Source organism: Prinia subflava, unplaced genomic scaffold, assembly GCF_021018805.1.
Source record: "Prinia subflava isolate CZ2003 ecotype Zambia unplaced genomic scaffold, Cam_Psub_1.2 scaffold_59_NEW, whole genome shotgun sequence".
Lineage (NCBI taxonomy): Eukaryota > Metazoa > Chordata > Aves > Passeriformes > Cisticolidae > Prinia > Prinia subflava.
The window spans coordinates 172518-193257 of NW_026961066.1; the positions used below are offsets into that span (position 1 = coordinate 172518).

General features: G+C 41.5%; 2 protein-coding genes across 6 annotated transcripts in view; one reads left to right on the forward strand and one right to left on the reverse strand.

Annotated features, from left to right (window-relative positions):
• Positions 1-4236, reverse strand: part of LOC134565587 (filamin A-interacting protein 1-like) — a 118696-nt gene extending 114460 nt beyond the window's left edge. For both annotated transcript variants that reach the window (XM_063425211.1, XM_063425212.1), the window contains exon 1: positions 3998-4236. The gene's annotated coding sequence lies outside the window, so the exon portion shown is untranslated. The remainder of the gene's footprint in view (positions 1-3997) is intronic.
• LOC134565586 (uncharacterized protein C3orf26 homolog) overlaps positions 1-20740 on the forward strand; it is a 174597-nt gene that overhangs the window by 140020 nt on the left and 13837 nt on the right. For 3 of the 4 annotated variants that reach the window (XM_063425207.1, XM_063425208.1, XM_063425206.1), the window contains exons 2-3: positions 14673-14773; positions 19456-19527. In XM_063425207.1, the coding sequence (XP_063281277.1) occupies positions 14673-14773; positions 19456-19527 (173 nt within the window). Of the gene's footprint in view, positions 1-4464; positions 4490-14672; positions 14774-19455; positions 19528-20740 lie in introns of those variants that run through there. The other variant, XM_063425209.1, reaches the window with a different exon arrangement.

Below are 20740 nucleotides of genomic sequence, written 5' to 3' on the forward strand. Positions count from 1 at the left end.
GTGTCTTCCTGCATATCTTAGCAATGCTACACTGTATAGGTGGGATTGTCGTTGGAAATTGTTTTATATTTCACAACCTTCATCTTCTCACATGAACGTGTTGTATACCCATCCTGAATAATCACCAAGGTTAAGGACTGAGAGCCAGGAAATTGTCTTGAGTGGGACCACAAAGTTGTCTGGGCGAGAGGTAGGGCACTGGGTGTAGCAGATGCCCTGCTGTGGTCTGCCTGCAGTTTTCCTGAGTTCAGAGCTGCCAAGCAGTGTGGCACTGCAGGTCTGAAGAGTATCTCACTGTTCCACTGGATTTCTTGTCCTGTGCCCTACTGTGCCTAGTTATGTGCGTGTAGATTTTTTGTGCTTTGAGTAGACAACCGTTAATTTGCCACAGTTAAAAGTAATAAACGTGGAAACCAGTGTTGGGGAGCTTTCTGTCAGTCCCAACACTTGTATCAGACTGAAAGAAAATGCAGATGATGGGTCTATTCCTCTCCTCAGGGCAGACTGTTTTCTGCAACAAGATACCACTCTACCAGCAAGGCACCCTATGGAAAAGTTATGTTGTTGGGGTTTTTTCCTTCCTGTTTTTGAGAGATGGATTTGTGAAAGCAGACAAAATTTGGGGTTATGTGCTTGGTTGTGAGTATGAACTTTGATTTCTTTCCCTGTCCGTACTACAAGTAAGTCTTAGGGAAAAGTACCGTTTAGCAGAATGACTAAAATTATTTAATTAGCTGTTTGCATAATTATAGCTTTGGGATTCTTCTGTGTCTGGAAGTCTCTCTCTTTCCTATACAGCATATATTGGCATATCATCCATCCCTTCCTGGAAAGTATATTCAGAACTTGTGGCAATAGTCACTAAAGGTTTTGAAAGAAAATTTCAGTGCAGGGTTTAAGGCAGAGCTCCTTCAGCAGTTGTAGGCACCTGTTTTCATACCAAATTCTGTGCACACGGAGCTGTACCCAAGTGCTCACAGACTGACTCCAAGTGCCACCTTTACCCTTCTCTCACTCTTCCAAGCCCTTTTTGGGCGTGCCTGCCTCAATGCTGGCTGCAGCACCAGCTCTGCATTGATGGTGGATGGAGGTGAGGCTTGGGTCCTGCAGGTTGACTGCAGAGCCCTGTAGCGTTGGTGCTGTGGCAGCTGGCAGGACCTCGTGTTAAAGGTCCTTGTTTCAGTATGAGTTGAGGTATGCTTTGGTGAGCCTCCCCAAAATCCCAGCGTGTTTCTGTCTGTTCAGCTTGGCAGGGAGGGAGAAAAGTCCCAGGGTTGTCCGTGGTTTGGTTGCACCAGAGGAAAGCCCCCAAGGCAGAACATAACTGCAGTGAGCAGAGCAGGGGATCTGATTTATCCCCCAGCACTGCTTGGATTTACCCATCTGGCTCTGGCCCTGCTCACACCTGTCAGCTGAGGAGGACAGTGCCAAAGCAAGGAGTGAGTGAATGTCCTCTTGGAGCTTTGCCTGGCCAGTTGGCACCACACATCATCAGCCAAGCTTTCCCTTCCTCCTCCTCCACAGCCTTGGACGTGTCATTCAATAGGTGTGGCCATGCCCTTCCACCACATGGAAGGAAGGTGGGTTTCAGCCCTATCAGCCCCTCTAATAGAATTGAAGGATTTCAGTCTTTCGTTCTTTCTTACATGAGAGGAGAAAAAAATAAATTTCCTCCTTTTAATTTATTTTTTTTTTCACTTCCATGGTGGTCTCCACTAGAATGAACATATTGTGCCCATTGGAGACCACACTGTAGCAAGACAAAGCTAGCTCATGGTGCTGGAATTTTTTAATGGAGTTTTATGAGGAGAGAATAGGAAGAGGAAGAATCCCACCAAGTAGGATTGGCCCCAGAAAGGGGTTAGAAGCAGGCTGAGGTTTGTCTGCCTTAGAATATGAGGCCTGTTCTCTCAGATGTGCCTCCTTCCAGCTTCTTCTGGTAATGCCATGCCCATCTTCATTATCCTACTGTCATTTTCCAGAGCTGTCATCCTGTCATCTCCATGTCAACAAACCTCCCACCAGTCTGGGTGACAGACACGTTGTAGGCTCAGCTCTGGGGAGGGTGTGTGACCCTTCCTTCAAAACAAGCCAGTCCCTGTCTGCCACTGTGACACGGCAGTGCTCCTGTCCATCTGCCAGGGGCTGTTTGGGAATGCTGCATTAGTCAGCTCAGTCACATCACTACTGCGTTTTTTGAGTCAGCCCTACATCCCTGAGGTCTTTGATGGGGGAGTAAGTAATATTTTCCCACGTGCAAATGGAGAATAGTACCACAAAGTGTCACAAAACCTAAGTTGATTCATAAAGCAATAACTTTTGGCAAACCTGGACATCTACAATTTTTAAAGACTCATTTTCCCCTTTTCTGTCAGTGTATAACTACTGTTTACAAAAGATTGTTTGACTCTTAGACTGCACTAGATGCTTTTATACTGTGACACCTTTTGCTTGCTGATAAATTTGATAAATGCATTTGCAGTACTTCAGTAACCCTCCTTTAACAGCTTCTTCTTCAAGTTCTCATAATATCAGCCTTCTGGATGGATCTGAGTTATCACATGCAACACAGCCCAAGTTTGTTCCATGGCATGATATCATAATTTCCACTTGTTAAAGAGTCTTAGGACTGCTAAGGAGGTCTTTTTTGTGAAAGGGATGGTGTTTATTACTTCTGTCAAATAAACTTAACACTCAAGACTCCAAGCATAAATTACTAAGCAAAATCAGAAGCAAAGAATGAGAAGATCTTGTAGATAGCTGAGAGTAAGTAAAATGAGAAGATTTTTTGGCAGATAAGACTTTTGCCAACTTAGAATGTTTTACAGCCTGATGCGTGGCATCATTTAAGCAGCAGCTATTAAGAAAAGACAACCTGAAAGCAGTACAGGAATTCACCCAGTCACCTTAGCTGAACTCACAGTGGCTTGGTGACCTCTCTAGCTCTTTGCTTACTTTTAATCCAGAATCCATCTGCCTTTCTTCAGTTGCTTCTGCTAAGGTTTTTACACACTGCTTATGTTGTGAAGAATGTTTTGGTGCTGCCCCATCAGTGCTTGGACCTTTGGATCAAGTGGACCTTCCTGCCCATTTTTTTCATGTTACCATTCCTGTGGCCTTGCTGTGGTCGTGTTGCATTAGAAAGTGTGTGCGTGTGCCAGTGCTAAATCCATGGCTCCAGAGTGTCTTTACATGACAACATTCTCCTCATGTTGGATCCACACTACAGTATCACGATGCCCATGTGACCTGAAGTGTGCTAGGATCTCCTTACAGGCAGGTATGCAATGATGTATTCTGTCCAGAGAGGTTTTTTTTCCTTAAGAGTCACAACAGTTTAAAATGCTGCTGAGGAAAATGTTGAGCCATATGTGTTTTTAAAAAGAGAAGCAATGCTGAACTGGTGTGTAGCATACAGTGGAAAAGAAACCAAATTTGGAATACCAAATGCAATATGATCTGTAATACTACTTGTACTCTGGAGCTGAGCAACTTCTTTGGAACTATACAGGGATTTGAGCACGTGTTCATTTATTAATTATTATTTTTCTACTTATATCTGTGCCATTTACAGCAAACCCTATATCACAAACTTGCTGCTGTGCTTGCTCATATTGTGCAAAATAATGTGGCTGAAACATCACTCAGCACATCTAAATGCATGCCTGTATATGTAATCAATGTGCATGTAGCCATACATTTGGGGTTCTCATTTTCAGAATGATACAGGCTATTGGCATGGCTGTGTGCTTTTTACAGTAATTTATCAGAAATCAGATAGTGTATATTCTATTGCACATGCTGATACCTATTTTAATTACCCATTTCTTATGGACAGTGCTAATGAGAATTCATATTTTTACATGAAGAATTTCATTATCCAAAAATACCTTTAAATGCTGACATGCATAACTGGAGTAGCAGAAGAAGCATATCTGATCAAAATCATCAATCGCTCTGCAATTACAATGACAATTCAAAAATGAAGCAACCTTACCTTAGCTCAGGAGAGTCTTTTTGCTCTTTCCCAGGCAGTTTCCTCTCCTTATTCAACTGAGAAGGGAAAATCCACTTAAATAAAAAAAGATAAGGACTAGAAGAGTGAGGGATTTAAGGAGTTCTCATCTGAGCTGCTGATCCACTTGTTTTTAGCAAATTGCAAAAAACCTCGATCCAGCAGTAAGTAGCTCGGAGCGACTTTGCTATCCTCGTGTGTTCTGTGGGCTGAGAATCTGCAAGAATAAACCTGAGACGGTGCTGCAAGAGAGAGACAGCAGGGGGGACCTTGGCACGGAGTTGGACCAAACTCTAAATATAGCCCAACCCACTTTCTGTGCAATTCTCTTCATACTCAGAAGGCAGATGACCTTGTCGGAAAACTGACCTCTCGGTATGTCCCCCTCTTAGTAGAGAGGATCTAAGGGAACAGGGCTGCAGCATAAAGGGAGAGAAAAGCAATCCACCATCTGCTTGCAGCAAATGAATTTAGGTATGAGCTCTTATTTTCCTGGTAGTTAGAACTGATTGACTTGTAATGTGCGTTATTTGATCATTTAGACAAATGAGCTGCGTGTCAGTTCACAAAAGGCCTGATGAGATAGAAATGCAGATGAGATTGTATTGTAATCGTTAGTCTTAAATAGAGAGCACTGACACAGATGACAAACCCAGTGCCTTTCCTCCTCTCTAAAACCTTAATGCATCAGTGTGCAGTATTGCTCTAAATGCTTCTGACTATGAAAAATTATCCCTCCTTTCACTTGCTCTTATAATAAGTAAGACTTTTTGGAAAAGTGAGTTAAATCCACAAATGTATATTCTAGTACCGTGTAAATTTGACATGTAAGGATAGCTGAAAAGGGGATGAGAACCTGCAATATCAGAGAAATGTGAAGTGTATGCAGAGGAGGAGGAAGCAAAGAATAATTGGAATAGAAACATAACCCTTGTGCCTTAGATAGGGAACTGGTTTTCAACAGATGTTTTATAATCTGGGGAATTTGCCACTCTAACTGTGTGGCAACATGTCAGGGTATTTTGTTCTTAGCCTGAAGGAGAGTTTAACTTGATATGAGTCAACCTGATACTGTGTCAAATGGAGACCTGATACTTCTATGCCATATGAAGGCTTCTAAATAAAAAAAAGCTGCAGAAATCAGAGCAGCCCAAAATGTCAGCTCTCATGTTGTGTGTAAAGATGGGAAGAGAGTTGGGATCTAAAACTGTTTGCAGTGTTGCTCTTCAGGGGGATATATTATTTGGTGGTGACATCTGTCTGAGTGTATGCTACATTTCATGCATGCGTGCAGTTTTCCATGTTCAGAGAACACCTGAGAAAAATCAGCACTGTGATAATGGCATGCTACAGATGTGTGCATCTGCAAAATATCCATGAGCCAAAAAAGTGGGAATGGTATCAGTAGTCAGTAACTAGCAATGTGTCTCTGTGAACAATAATTTGTGCTGTTAAGTTTTTGTGAAGTGTGCTATATATCCTTTTTAATTGCAGCCTACTATTTTTGGCAAGTTCCAGTGTGTAATTTTATCATGATCTATAGACTTGAAGTGCACAGGAACAGCCAGACTCTCTGTGTTACCCTCACAGCAAGAACTGCAGCTGTGAGCCACAGCTGCTTCCCAATACAGAGAACAGTAAAAAAGCACGAATTACTGGCAGCATTAAGGGAGACATCACATCTGGGACCATGCTACGTTCCTGGCCAAAACCCACTCATAGTCAGACCTAGGCTAAACCCCACCCATTAAGTAGTTTTATGTATTTATCCAAGTTCATCTTTCCTCCCAGTTTACCTATTTCTTGCCCATTAAGAATAAATGTTTGTCAGAAGTCAATATTGTAACAAATGAAGAATGCTGGGTTTTGATTTAGAAGAGAAGACCTGAAAAAGTAACGAGTCCACCTCCAGCTAGATGTATATTGAATAGCACTGTGCAAGTAGTGAAATTCTGAATGGGCAGGTCACCAACACCCCTAAGCATGGACAGCATTGTGCTCTCTGTGCTCCAGGGTGGTGCCCTCATGAGAGCCACACCAACCCTGCCAGTTCCAGCTCCACAGTGCCACTGCCAATTCCATCCCTCTCTCTAGTGCCAGGATAGCGAATTCACCACAGATCCCTTCATTCAGACCAGAAGGTCATGAGGATAAAGGAGGGAATACATATGCTCCTCCCCAGCATGAGGAATGTACTTTGCACCCTCTTTTCACCCTCTGCAGCAAACAGCAGCTTCCATACACAGTAGATGGGTAGTTCTTAGATAGAGAAGAAATCACAGTGCTTGGTGGATCTTAAAGCACAGCATAGTCATACTTTGTCAGGAACTGGGCCATGCACTTCTTCCATAGGAATATTGTGGAGAAGGAGTGATTTCTTGCTCGTACACATAATAGACTGGCTTTGGGCAGGGAGTTAATCTTTGGGGAGGCTTTTATAGAGTGGTGCTGTTAGCGTGTACAGGGCTCTAAATGTTGCGTGACCAACCTCAGTGATGCAGACTTCCTGGAAGAAGGGGAAAAAGCTTTAGAAGTGGTTATATGTGTTCATCAAGAGGGATGGAAAAGTGTTTTGTTTGAGAGCTGCATACACTCCGGTTTTCTTTAGGATGACTTTAATTTTTCTGTCTGCACCATGAAGAGGAAAATTCACTAGAGAGTCTGGCCCTAGTTTGTGCCTAGCTTTTCCTGAGCTCTTGTGTTTTCCTTGTGATTCTGAATGGTTTTTCGGCTTATTTGTTGACAGTTTGACTGCCCATGTTTCTTTGGTAGCATTTCCTCTGGAATGAGTTGGTTCTGGCTTTTCCAGAGCCCAGGCCATTTCCTCTCCCAGATGCCTGTGTTGGACTTAGTTCAAGCCAGGCTCGTGGGGATTCTCCCTCAACACAGTTAAACACGCTGTAACTAGTATGTGTGAGCTGATTTTTCTTTTGATTAACACCAAATTCCTAGACATTTGTAGTTGTTTAAATATCCCATGGAGCATTTACAAGGTGAGATGGTGAACCATAATGGCTCAGACAGTTCCCAGTGTGGTCAGCTGTATCCTGGCTTGCTCTGTTCCTCTGCTTTTCCGAGTTGGATAGTGTTGTCTAATGAGCATAAACTGTTGCACAGGATTGCTGGCACCCTTTTGAGTGGTTTCTAAACTGACTATATGATGTGGCATCTACCAGGAAGACAAGCTCTTTTTACAGGATTAACATTTATAGCGTTCATCCAGTAAATTTGAAAATAGCCAAAACCCCATGCTACTTAAACAAAGCAGTCTCCCACTTCCCCATCTCTCTAGAAATATGCTTTTGAATTAAATTTGGAGTTAGAAGGAGATTATTGGAAATTTCAATGTGAAGAATAGTTTTTGAGAGAACAAAAGGAGTAGATTGAAGTGATTTGTGGATGTTACCTCAGCCTTCACTCATTATGCCATTGGTGAAGGGTATAAACTACAGAACTGATTTGTGCCCTGTGCTGAAGCCTCTGGTTGCTCTTTTTTTGACAAGCTCATAATGAAGAAATTAAATTGGATGGCAAACTGTCAAAGGACCTGTCGTGTTCCTATCATGTCAAATCTTCATGTTTGTCCTTTGCTTACCACGGGTTTTAAAACTCCAGTGACTAAATGAATACCGAGTTCTCTCTGCTTACCTTGGTGATGCTGTTTTCCATTGTCCGAGGCATAAGTAGGAGATCATATTCAACCTTTACCTAGCAGGTGAAAAAGTTATTCTTATTAGAAAGGGAGTGGCCTACTATTTTTTACCTCTGATCAGTCATGTTCGGAGGCTTTTCTACCATCTTTCTGTCTTACAGGCAAAATAGAACAATGAAAAAGTCAAATTATGAGTAGGATGAGGTTGTAACTATACTACGAGGCCTAGCCTCAATTATATAAAATTTATTCTCCAGTGCTTACATCTACACAACAGAAGATTTCCTCTGGTCTTATTCTCTGATATGCCCTTTATTTTGTCTCTTAATTCATTCCCAGTCAGTTATGTCTGTGATAAAAATATTTTTTTTTTTCAGATCAGAATATAGTGAAGATTAACTTGATATTATTCCATTAAGACATATTATTTTTTGCTTAAATGGACAGCGATTTTAATTTAACTTATCCATCAGGGTAAAGAAGAGGAACCTAAACTGAATATCCTGTCACAGGATTTATCGGGCAAAAAAAGTGTTTGGCCTAGATATGCCTTTTGAACTGCCCCAGGGAAGGGTTTGCATTTTTGGAAGAATGTTGTCTTTGACTTTGTAGTACAAGCTTTTGCCAGTCCTTAGGAACTATTACAAGGAATTCCTACAGAGTGGCTTGGCACAGGCTTAGCCTGGCTGGAGTGTGAAGAAGTTTCTGCTATCGGAAAATGACCTGTGGGGACAAAGCTGAAGCTGGTTTGATTCTGATAAAGTCAGAGGAATGGTTACTAACTGGTCATAACCTGCAAGGGAGCTTTCTGTGCAGCTTTGTGCTTCCTAGTGACAGTAACAGGTACCAGGGCATTCAGTGTTCCCTCCTTAGTTCTCAATGGTCAAAATACCCAAATATTTTAAGGCCTTATGAATGAAGGCACTTCATTTGATTCATGTGCCCATTTTGCAAAAGCTGAACTGCAAAAATTGCCTAAGTTTTCCATTAAGCTGTAATATTATGTCTCTTGATACTATTAAATACTATTTTTTCATTTATTGTGCATGTAAGTTCTTGTATTGATTCCTAAAAATAGATCTTGTCTTACTCTACTGTTCTAAATTATTTAGCTAATCCTTATTTAAGGAGGTAAGCAGATGTTTTGTTGTTTGGGGACTTTTTTCTGTAATGTGTCATCCGTATTTCTCACTTGTGCCACTCACTGCTGTTGATGCATTCCTGTGATGGGGAGAATTACTTTTTTTTCTTGAGTTGCCAGAGGACCCTTTCTAATTTAGCCAGAGCAGTCTGAGAAAAGAAAAGGGTGCTGACACTGTCATAGCTATTTTTAATGCAATGGTTATGTGGTGATCTTCCCAAGGGCAGATTGCATTTGTGTCTAACTTTTTTATCTCGTTTACTAGAAATTTCTAAAGTATTGCTGTGATAAATAGCCAGCAACTGGTCTGAAGAACTCTATTAATAATAAAATTTGCATTCTTAGCCATCCTGTGGTCTGAAAGTCCCCAAAAGAGCTTCATAGCTATTGCTTGGCCAGTTGGCTTTACACCATGGGCTCCAGGGTATCTATTATTAGGCTTCTCAACAGGAAAAATCAAAGCTGTCCACTGCCTACAGAGAGGGAATTTAGGGAGGATTGACCTGATAGACATGAAAGAGATCCACCTTTTGGGGTCAGCTGTGCTGGTGACACACAGCTGAGTAATTTGGGATTTGTCCAGGGGAAGGTTTGGACTGCTGTGAAATGCTGAATTCTGTACCTCCTTCTCCCACTGCTACGCAGAACCTTTCCCTTGTGTCAGGGGAGTGTGTTAATCCCTTTTTTCTGAGTTAACCAGCCCACCAGCCCTGCCCGTTGCATTTAGAGGAGCTCATCTGTTGTTTGGGTACTGGTGGGCAGCATGGCAGGGCCCGCCTGAGCCCTGAGGAGGGATGTGGTGTAAAATCCTGTCATTGCCACTTTTAGCCCAGCTACTGTGGTCAGCACAGCTCTGCTGGCAACAGGAGCCCTCTCAGCTGAGCAAGGATGAACAGGGACTTGGGAGCCAATTCTGCTGACAGCTGTTACAGTTTACAGAAATTTAATTGACCTTGTGCTGTGTGTACCTGATGGGACGGGCAGGAGAGATGCAGTGAGAAAAGTTCCAAGTCGTGCATTGACCTTGAGATTATTTAATCTGATTCACTGAAGATTGAGGCCAGATTTTAATAGCAAAACTGAGAATAATAAGGAAGTCTCAGAATTTTTTTTCCCTCTTACCTCATCTCTTCCCCTCTTCTCCCTTACTCCCAAAGAAAAATGGCAATTAAGAAAAGCCTCAAGATATTCCCAACACACTTGTCATTTTAATTGGCATCAAAATGTTTTGATCTACTGAATTTAGAGGTGGGAGCCCTGAAAAATACTTTGTCTCAGATTAATAAACACAGATCAGTACAATTTAATCAATCAGTAAATAAAAATACCACTTACAAAGCAGCCTGAAATTAATCCGTCACAGCACACCCAAACTGAGCTGTGCCCACCTACAGAATAATGACAAACACATCATTTCCTGTAATGTATCTGAAAGTAGAAAGACAGCATATAACAAATGCAAAACCTGTTTCCACAGTGTACTGAATCTTTTGTTAAAAATACAGAGGCTTTATTTAAAGTCTGGTTTCAGATGTAAAACAATTTTAGACTAGCCAGTGGATAGAAATTGGAAAGTGGTAAAGGGGTGGGGGGCATAATAACTTTTGTACAAACTTTGTTTTCATGTCATTCTAGTTTAGTACTGATACATAGCCCTGATGAAAGCATAAGGGAAAAAACAGGGATTTCTGACCCAGAGTGTGTCTGATTGCAGGCAGATACATCAAATAAAGGTTGAGGGATTCTCCCTTGCAGGCATGTAAAACAGATTCCCTCCAAATTTTGTCACAGAGATTAATTTAGCGGTAAGAATTGAACTTGTCCTGTACTGGCCTCTGTCACTGGGAGCCTTTTGGACACCAAGTAGATGCCAGACTTCGCTTAGCTCCAGAACAAAAAAACCCACTCAAACCAAAACAAAAAACCACCTAGTAGAAATTATTCTCTCACTTATCTTTGGGTATGTATGCAAAACAACATATTTCTGTTCCAAGTTTTCTTTTTATTACAGATTGGTTGTTCCTACATTATGAAGAGTTTTCAGAACCTTGCCTCCTTCCTCTCTGGAAAAGCTCCTTTTGTTTTCTTCATATTCTCCTCTTGTAACAAGCCTCCCATGGCTGGCATAGTTTCTGTAAGCTGCCTTTATCTTTATTTCAGCTGTAGGCTCACTTGAACCACAAGATACATTTCCCAAAGAATTTTAAGATTCTTTTCAGTCGTAACTTTTTATTTCTTTTAGGGCATTTGGAAGTGTCCTGCCTAGAAGAGTTTCACTTTTTCAGTCAGCCTTGATTCTTACAGGAATTAATTATTTATGTCGTTGTCACTACAACTCCTATGTTAATAATTTCAGAGTAGAAAAGTGGCATGTGAAGGTCAGTAGTCTCAGTAATGGTGAATCAGCCTAGCAAATGCATGTTCTAGCTATTTTGTATGAACAAAATTGCATTCACATCAAAGCACGTCATTACATCCTATATCATTAGGGTCTTGTTTGCCTTTAAAAATACTGAAATAATAATGAAAAAATATGAATTTGTTGTGAATATATTAGTTAATAAAGGTGATTATTAAAGGGAACCTGTGAAAATATCTAAATATCTCTGTACTTTTTAATGTGAATGTATATATGCCTGTAGATGTGTATGTATTAATACATGTGTTTACATGTATATAATTAGTACACATAGAGATGTACTTAGGCTAAATGCATATGTTAATACTAAATTTGAAAGAAGTTGGAAACCAGTGCACTGGATGTTTTTAAGCAGTGATTGATATAAATAAAAATGTTTGTTTTGTGTGTGTGTATGTGTGCACGTGTGAAGCAGAAATGGCTTTTTCCATTTTTACATGGTTCAAAATAACATCAAATATAAATTCTTCATGACTGGGAAGCCTGTTAGCATGTGCCATGCTGCTGATGTAATACCAAAGCAAAGCATGTGGAGAGTTGTGGAATTCTCATTTATTTTTCTATATTGAGAGCATTTTGTGACTGCTCTGATGCCTTGGACGACCTTGTGGTTGTGTGAATGGTGTAAGTCTCGGGGAAGCAGAGGCAGAGAATTGCTGTGCTCAACAGCATCCCCCTGCAAGCAGAGTGTCCTGTCAGCACCTGCCTGCCCACTCCTTTGCACCCCAAGCCAGATGAAAGTCAACTTTGTATTAATCAGTTAGGCTCTGCATTTTCACCAGCATTATGAAGGGAGGATTTGTGAATTCTCCTGTTCTGGCAGAGAGAGGTCTCCTGGGAAGCTCAACACCTCCAAGCAGAGCAAACAGTGCTGGTCTGTTACAGACATGTATGTGATCTCTGAGCTTCTGCATGTATTTGCATCAAGCTAGGGTTTGTTTTGTGAATAACCCTGCTGACATCAAGGTAACTGCAGAAAAAGGTACACAGATTAATGTGAGCATGGTTGGCAGAGTCTGGCCTGTGGTACTTTTATGCCTGCAACAAAACGCTCCTGTCATCACAGGAGCTGACATGGTGCCACAAACAATTACAGCTTGAGACGAGCTGCTGTCCTGACTGGCACAGGGGTGATTGTTTCTGGAATAGGTAGAAAGTTCTCCAGTTGGATGGAATAAAGATACTCAGGTACTGCTGAAAGATGCTCAAATTTGAACTGATGTTTGTGGAGTCTGAGTCTGTGCCCTCTTCTCTCACTTCTTGCTGAGAGCAGAGGACAGTGCACCACGAATGCTGTCCAAAATTCAGATGAGCAGTGAACAGGTGCTACATTGTCAGGCTATTTCAGATCATGGAAACCATTTGTCCAGTTTTAGGTTGCTCTTGCTAGCAGCATGTCTTTCAGTTGTGAGAAAGAGAAGAGGTTATTTAAGACTTGCATGACTCCCGTTTGCCTTTCAGAGCATGCCAAGTGGGATTTCAGAAGGAATGCTTGCAGATCACAGGCAGCTTCCCCTGAATCTGTTCACTACAGTTCTCATTTATTTTCAATGTGAAACATTGGAAAGAGCTCACACAGCAGTTCAGTTCAGTGAAACATGCACAGACTTATTTTGGAGTGGGTGTTTGGGGCTCAAACACAGTGAGCAAGAGGGATGAAGAGGCAATTCTGCTTTCTTTGATGTACTTAATTTATAACATCTCTCCACAGCCTGCTTCAGTGCAGTGTCCAAGACCCCAGGGGTGTGGAGCTGGTGTGTGTTAAAGCTGGTCACTCTTTCAGTATCTCTGGAGCCAGGGCAAATGAGACAGAACTCACTGATGGGTTCTGAAATACAGAAGCTGCCCTTCAAAATACAGCCCAATAAATTTGCCAGAGGAAGGGTGATCCACAGCGAAACAAGCCCATGAAAGTGCAAACAAGTGCTGTCATTTCTTCCATGGCATCTATTTCGGTCTTGATTAAGTTCATTAATATATTTATCTACCCTCTTCACTTGGAAGTCTCTTAGTTGTACTGAACAGAAAACAAATTCTCTTCTCAGTTGCTGCTGTCTTTCTAAAGCTCTTGGGTTTTGCCAGGAATCTAGTCTTTATCAAGTAAGATTTCATGACAAATGGCATCCAACCTGCTAAAATATTCGCTGATTCTCTTTACTATCTTTCAACTTCCTAAATTTTCTTGAACTCCTAACAGCATTCAGAACCCAACTTTAGGGTGCTGTTACACAGGCTTTTCAAGGTGGGAGAAAGGAGAGAAGATTATGAGATGGTATCTTTCCAGGAATAAATAGGTACCCATTTTGTTACCCATTCTGTCACATTAGGATTTTTAAAGCCACTACCTTACTGCCACATAATATATAATGCTGCATTTGTGGGTTAATAGAGATTCTTCCCTCCCCTCTTTCATCCCTTTACTCACCTTTCACTTAAATTCTTTTGCGTATTTTTCATGTATCCTTTCACTTACATTTTTTCAGTAGATAGCTGTTTCAACATGGAATTTATAAATACCAGCTGTAAGTGATTTTCTCACTCTCATGTGCTCTAGCCATCAGTTTACTCTGCTCTCAACTAGTGTTTGCATGGATATAGTTATACCATCTATACTTGGGGTGAAGCATAAGAAATCCTCTTCCTCTCTTTTCAAATAATCTTGAAGCTGTGAATTTACAACTTTGGAATACAGGAGATTGCAATAATGACTGAGTACCTGTTGGGCAGAAATATTCCAGTTACGGGAGTTGAATTAATTCAGTTTGATGGATGATAACACTTCTGGCAATAATCAGGGAAATAACTCAGTCCCCAGTAGAAATGTCTGTCTGAATACTTCTAAAGCACTGTTATAACACTGTTGGAGGAAGCTGTTGCTGTGCATGTATTTTTTTCCCCAAAGTCTCTCTGTAGATAAAAGAGATGAAGAAGAAAATATTCAGAGACACCTGAATTTAAATAATTGTCTTTTAAATCATAATTGTGTTTTAGTCTTGTGGACATTCCGCTCAAACTTTGCGAGTGGTGCCCTTGTCTAATTATTGCTGAAGTAAGAGACACAATTAAAATGTACTTGCAGGAAAAGTGTGCACATTTTTTACACAATAGGACATGATACTGTCTTGTCATTTTTCCTCTTTAATGTGTGTCAGGCATTTGGGAGCTTGGAATGGGGATTTTGTGCGTTTTTGTATGTGTTTGCTTGGATTTTTTTTCCCTTCATCTGCAAGGCTTGTTTTAGTAGGAGGAAATAACTTTATTTTGAAAGAAGTATCAGCAGACTTAGCAAGAAGAATGTATTTGTTACAGCTGTATTTATTGCCAATTATGAGAGTGTGTTATTGTGACATCCTTTCAGCTAGAGATTTTATCCATTTTTGAATGCAAAGATGGATAGATGGATTGGAAAAACAGTAACAAGATGTTTTCTCTTTTTTCTGATTAGATCCTTCTGATGATGAAGCTATTGAAAAAGCAAGTGAAAACAGGACAGCAACATGTCAAGATTCAGATTCCAAACCTGCTGTGAAGAAGAAAAGAAAGCAGGTTTGTAAATTAGGCAATTGTTTGTACAACAATGATAATGCATGGGGAAACGTGATGTCCTTTTTTTCCAGTAAAGGGACAGTTTTCTTCACTTCCTCTGATCTGTTCATGTATCTTTTTTTTTGTTTTTAATTACATGTTATTTAATAATTTTTTAATTTTTGTTTTTAATAATAGTGATCTCATTCTAGTACATTTCAGCAATAACTTCACACTTGTTTTGTGTGAGTTGAGATTGCCAGGCCTGTCCTACAGTGTGACAGTCCAGTGGTACAAGCCTGGATGGTGCTACTGAGTATCCTCCCCTGCAATTTTTTCCCTTTCCCTGTCCACACAAAGTCTGGAAAGCTATATTTACTTGTACAGTTTCTCTACCCAAGCATGTCCCCAGTTCAAGGTCCAGGTGAAAAGAATTTAGGTCTTCATGGGTTGATGTTTTCTTAACCTTGCACTGCTAAAACCTTCATTTAATGCCAAGAGGAACTGTGTTGTTCAGCATTACTTGGAGTATGCCAAGGAGCAGGCAGCATCACCCCAGTCTGAGGGAAAAAAGTCATCTAGAGGTCACCTGATTTTAAGAAGTTTCTTGTCTGAAGGTAAATTTGTTCTGCCTTCCTCATACCACCCAGGAGAATGGACTGAGTGGCTGTCAGAGAGCTAAAATTACATTGGAAGCTATCTCTGCTTCAGGTTATGGATATTAATTTTGACCCCTAGGTCAATAGTAAATTCACTCTGTAATGCCTAGGCAATTGCCCAAGTGAAAGCCATTTGCAGGGATGTTCTTTTTTTGTAACAGAGAAGTGTAAACAACACGGTAGCAATTACTGTGCTTTTGGGTGTCTTTCCAAAGAGACCAAAGGTGAAGTGATCCAAATATCTGAATGAGATCAATGTTTTGATTAGGAAAGAGAAGCAAGCAATACAGGAGAAAACTGGATTGCCTTTGTACATGCTCTACCAGGGGGTCAGATGCTGAGGGGTGAGAATTCCTACAGAGCCATTTTTTATCACCATTTTCACTTAGGCATTTAGAAGTAGGTGAAGACACTTTGTTTGGAAGGGTTGCTTGACCCTTTTTATGAGAACATTAGAAAGGATAGCCAACACAAGTTACTTGCCAAGGTAGCCTGGAACTGCTCAGCTGTGGCAGAACACCTGCCACTGGTCTTTCTGTCATATCAAGAATATCAGCCTGCGTGTTGGAATCAGGTAATTTGATGTTTAAATGTGAAACTGCAAGAGGGAAATGCTTTAAGGGGGCTCAAAGTCATGGATGGGTTATTGCCCGTCTTTTAGACATAAAAAAACGAGAGTTATTTACGGAAAGCTGGTGGTTTTGTAGTTCTGGTGCAAATAACAAAGCCCACTTCACTCATGCCTGCCTTATTCAGAGGCTGGAAGCTGTTCTGCAGTGGACTTGGCACCTTAAAGCCTGTCACGAGACAGGCAGAGTTATGAGCATCTGTGTTCCTGGTGTGCAGGCTGTCCTCGGGCTCGCAGTGACAGGACTGACCTGTCTCCAGTCTGGGTGACGCAGTGGTGTGTTTACTGTGTCACAAACTCCAAAAGTCAGAGCCTGGGGCTGACCTGGAATGAAAGTTTCACACACATGCGAGACTGTTTTCACTCGACGGTTGAATTTCCCGTAACTTTGGCAACATGTGAAGAAAAAAAGCATGTTAGAAATATAACAGGAAGTATTTTATGTTCGGTGTATGACTAACAAACAAGGAATTTATGACATTTTAGTTCATAAATCACTGGTCTCAGCACAAATTTCCTGTTTTGTGCATTTTAAGAATTTCCATGTAAAAATAGCATAAAAACATGGGGCACAAGGGAGCCGTGTCAAAAAACAGTGGTTGTCTGCTTTGTGTCTTGCATAAGAAAAGCATGCAAATGACCTTTTCTTAAGGGTGGCATGCAAAGAGCTATTGCATGAGTAGGTAGGCAGCTAATGCTTGCATAAGGGTCAGAAGTTCAGGACACATCAGATGCTGAAATATTTTAGACTGCACATCACCGAAGACGTGTAAGTTTACAGCCATTCCCCACCACGAAATTTCTCTTTCTATGCCACTATTTTTAATGTCTGAATAAAGTGGATTTGCTATTGCTAGGCTAATAATATACTATGCTTAAATATAAATATGCAGCGCAAAGGAGGCAATTTTGAGTCTTAACATGCTTCTCTAAGGAAGCAAGGCTTTGACTCCAAGCCTGCTGTGTGCTTGTGTTGCCTGCTGTGTGTTTCTGTGGCTGTTGAAAGAGAGGGTTACACACTGCCCTCAAAAAGAAGCCATGGCATTTGGTGGGACTTTCAAACATTTGAATGAAGGCTTAGCAGTGAGAAGTTTTTTCTTCCAGAGAAATTTTTTCAGCTTTGTGGCACATTTCATTCTTGTCTCATACAGGTACCAGTTGGGAGGGTTTGCAGAGTTATGTAAAGCAGTTCACGATGTATAAGAAGGGAGCAATGGGCCCAAAGTGAACAAATGACATTTTTCAGTATGCTGGGAGAGTGGTACCACCACTGGGATAGGGAACCATCATACTCTGCTGGAGGACAGAGATTCAGGTTTGGCCTTTTCCTGACTTTTAGATTGCTTGTAGGTAGCCCTTGACTGAAGCAATCCAAAGGCTTGTTCTCTGCTTAAAATACGATGTTGAACATAAAATTTATGATTAAAACACCTGGCAAATGACCTTTAAGTATCTATGGACAGCTGGGTTGTGTAAGAGTAGAGCAGAGGATAGCTCTGTTTCAGTCTCAATGTCTGGGAATGCTAATGGTAGGGAGAGGAATGAAGAAATGTATGGTGGTGTTTTAAAAACACTTGAATCAGAGTCAGGACAGAAATTTTTAAAATAGCAACAAAGCAAAAATAAAGCCAAAAAAACTTATATTAACTCTGGAACAATTTTGTTAATTTAATTGAGTTTCCACTTGCAGTCATTCCCTTCATTTCTAGTGAAGATAATCTCTGTTCATACCTGAGAAAATGACAGGGACAGACCTCTGTTGTTGAGGCAGGACATAAGCCCTGTCACAGCTTCTCGTGGGTTTTGATGCAGGCTGCCTCCCATTCCAGCCATAGCTGTGGAGTGCTCTGCAAGCTGTAGCAAGTCCCCAGCCAGATCTTCTCTGATAATTCCTGAGTTTCATTTCAATCCTCAACCCGTTTCAGAGCCACTGCTGTACAATACTGCTGCCTTTGCAAGGGCAGTGACTGTGGCACAGCACAGAAAGCAAGAGGTCCTTTCTTTGTGTTCAGCATGGTGATCACCTGTTTAAATAGCTAATTTAGTAAGGGGAGTGGGAAGGAAAATAGAAATGTAGGCGTAATAGGAACAGCTAAACTTCAAAAAATGCATCTGGTGAGGCTGAGAGTGGGCTTGCAAAGGCCGGCGTGTGCTGGGTTGGGTCATTGAGCACCAGGTGCCAGAAAGTGTCCTCCTCCCTTTAAGGTGGGGCAGTGCAAGGAGGGCTCAGAGAGGCTCAGACACTCTGAACTTCTCTTGCTTTCCTTTGGCCCTCTTGGCCTGACTGAAGCTGCCTTCCCAAGGGAACAGCTTCTCTGCCTTTCAGCTCGGCTCCCTTTGCTGCTGGTTCTTTTCTTTCAGGCTTTCCCCAGGGAGGAGTGCTGGATTTGCTGTTCCTGGGCTTTTTAGTGCTCCATGTGATGAGTCTTCTCCACATTTTCTCACAAGAGCACAGTTTTCCAGCCAAGTGCATCGTAGCAGTGTGGAGCTTTTTCCTGCAGCTCAGCCTATTTTCCCATTACTCTTCATCAAGTCACTTATGAAGTTCCAAAGCCTGTTTATGGAGATAAATGTGCATTTCCATTAGGTGGAAGGCCCTAAGAAGGTGAAAAAGAGAATTACTACACTCAAAACAAGAGAAGTCTATGCCTTGCTTCCTCTGTTTTGGACAATTTTAGGTGGCTAAGGACAAATCCTAGCCCTGGATTATGTGAACAGGGACTCTGCTACAAATGGACCAATTCAGCCTGTTCACTCAGGCACTAAAGAGGGTTAATGATAGCAGCACGTGTTGGATTATTCTGAAATGCACCATGGATTTTTCTTGTGTGTATTTAACCCTGCCTGCTATGAGGAGACAAAGCAAGAATGGGGTAGGACAAATCTGAAACATGTTTTCCTAAATTTTGCATTACAAGTGTAGAGGGAACTCCAGAGCATGGTTGTTTCCAATTAATCTCGCCCAGTTCCATGTTATTTTTTACCATCTGGATGCTCACCTTAGACTCAGATATTTTAGAGCACTACTGGCAAATTTAAAAAAAAAAAACCCTCTCCTTTGCAATAGTAGAGATTAAAAAAAAAAAAAATTTAGCAGTAGATTTTGTTCATATTTTCCTCCTGATTTTTTTTAAAGTATCAAAACCTGCTTTTCACCATTTTATGGGATTATGACTACACCCTGAATGTTTCAATTTTCTCTTCTTTTATTCCCTCTCTTGGTTGCAACAACGATCTCAATTCCAAAATTACTTTATATGCATATAACTGTAAGGATTTGATTCCTTTTATAGGTGGGGGAGTTCAGTTTTAGTTGTTTTTGCCTAGTCCAGCATTACAGTTTCTGTATCTCCTCTTACTTTCTTTACCTTCCTTTGGTCACTTTTTTTTTCTTCATTTTTTAATGTGTTTTGCAGCCTACTGAGTGTTTTTTGAGTCGGCCTGAAGAAAAGCAAGAGAGCACTGTGAAGGCCAAGAGGAGGAAGAAGGTATGGGTGTCTCAGAGTGTGTTTGGGGTCTGGGCAGTGGGTTTATGTCCTACTGCAAGATGCAGAATGGGGACAGACCTTTGATGATGAGAAATAATATGGCCATGATGTTGCAGCCTCTTTTGGAGAAGAAGAGGAATTCCTAATTTTGAGCCTTACTCAAGATTCCTATTCCCAAGCTGACCTGTGGCATTTTGTCTGTATTCCACTCAAGGGTTGTGTGTGCCTCCACCCCACTCGCCATTGTTGCCCACCAGGAAAGGGTGACTGGAGGAAAGGTGGAATTTCAATTGCTGCAGAATCTGACCCATCCCCACAGTGTGGTCAGGCTCCAGCTGCTGATACATCTTTTGAGCCAAGGACTGTCCTTGTTCACTCTTCTCCTCCTAGCCTAAGTATATAAATAAATACTCTGTATTGTCCCTCTGGCTGTGCTCCATCCTCACCCACAACAAACGCACCCTGCAGCCTAAATGGAGATTATGTGGCACCAGGCAAGTGCATTGTCTTTCTGTAGGGGGACAGACTGTAAATATTTGGCTCCCACACAAGGCTGAGGGGTGGCCTTTTCATGTTATGTTAGCCCTCCTAATCATCCAGGGAATGGGAAGAGCAGGATTTTACTTTCAGTGTGGCTCTGGCAGAGTAAGGACAGTGCTTACTCCACTGGAGCCACAGCAAGGGCACGCCATGGCAGAGGCTGGCAAACCCACCCAGCAAGAAACCCCATTCTCAGGCAAAGGGCAGCTGCCTACTTACACCTCTGCTTTCCCTTGGCCGCTAAGCCAGCAGACACAGCCTGTCAAAAATCCCATTAGGAAACATTTATTAGGTTGATCTGTGGCTTCCAAACAAAGTGCTGTCTCCAAAAGTAAGGAAAAGGGGGGAAAGCCCTTTTGTTTTTTAGCATCTGGAATGAATTGGAAGAAAAATAATAAAACTTCCTGCATGGGGAACATTTCCCCACAGCACTCCTTGAAGGAAGAGAGTTTGCTCAGGTGTCCTTGCTCTTAAAGAATTTCTTGTTGTATCAGGCTTCTCCCCTCCAGAGGGCAATGATTTTTCTGAAGGAACCAAGTGGCACAATGAATGATGTAATGGTCCTGTGGAACATTATCTTAAGCTGAATTACCAAGTAAAATGAACCTGATAGTTCTGTCTTGCTCTCCCCTAAATCAGAGGTTCCCAAATGTGGGTCATTTCAGAGGCAGCT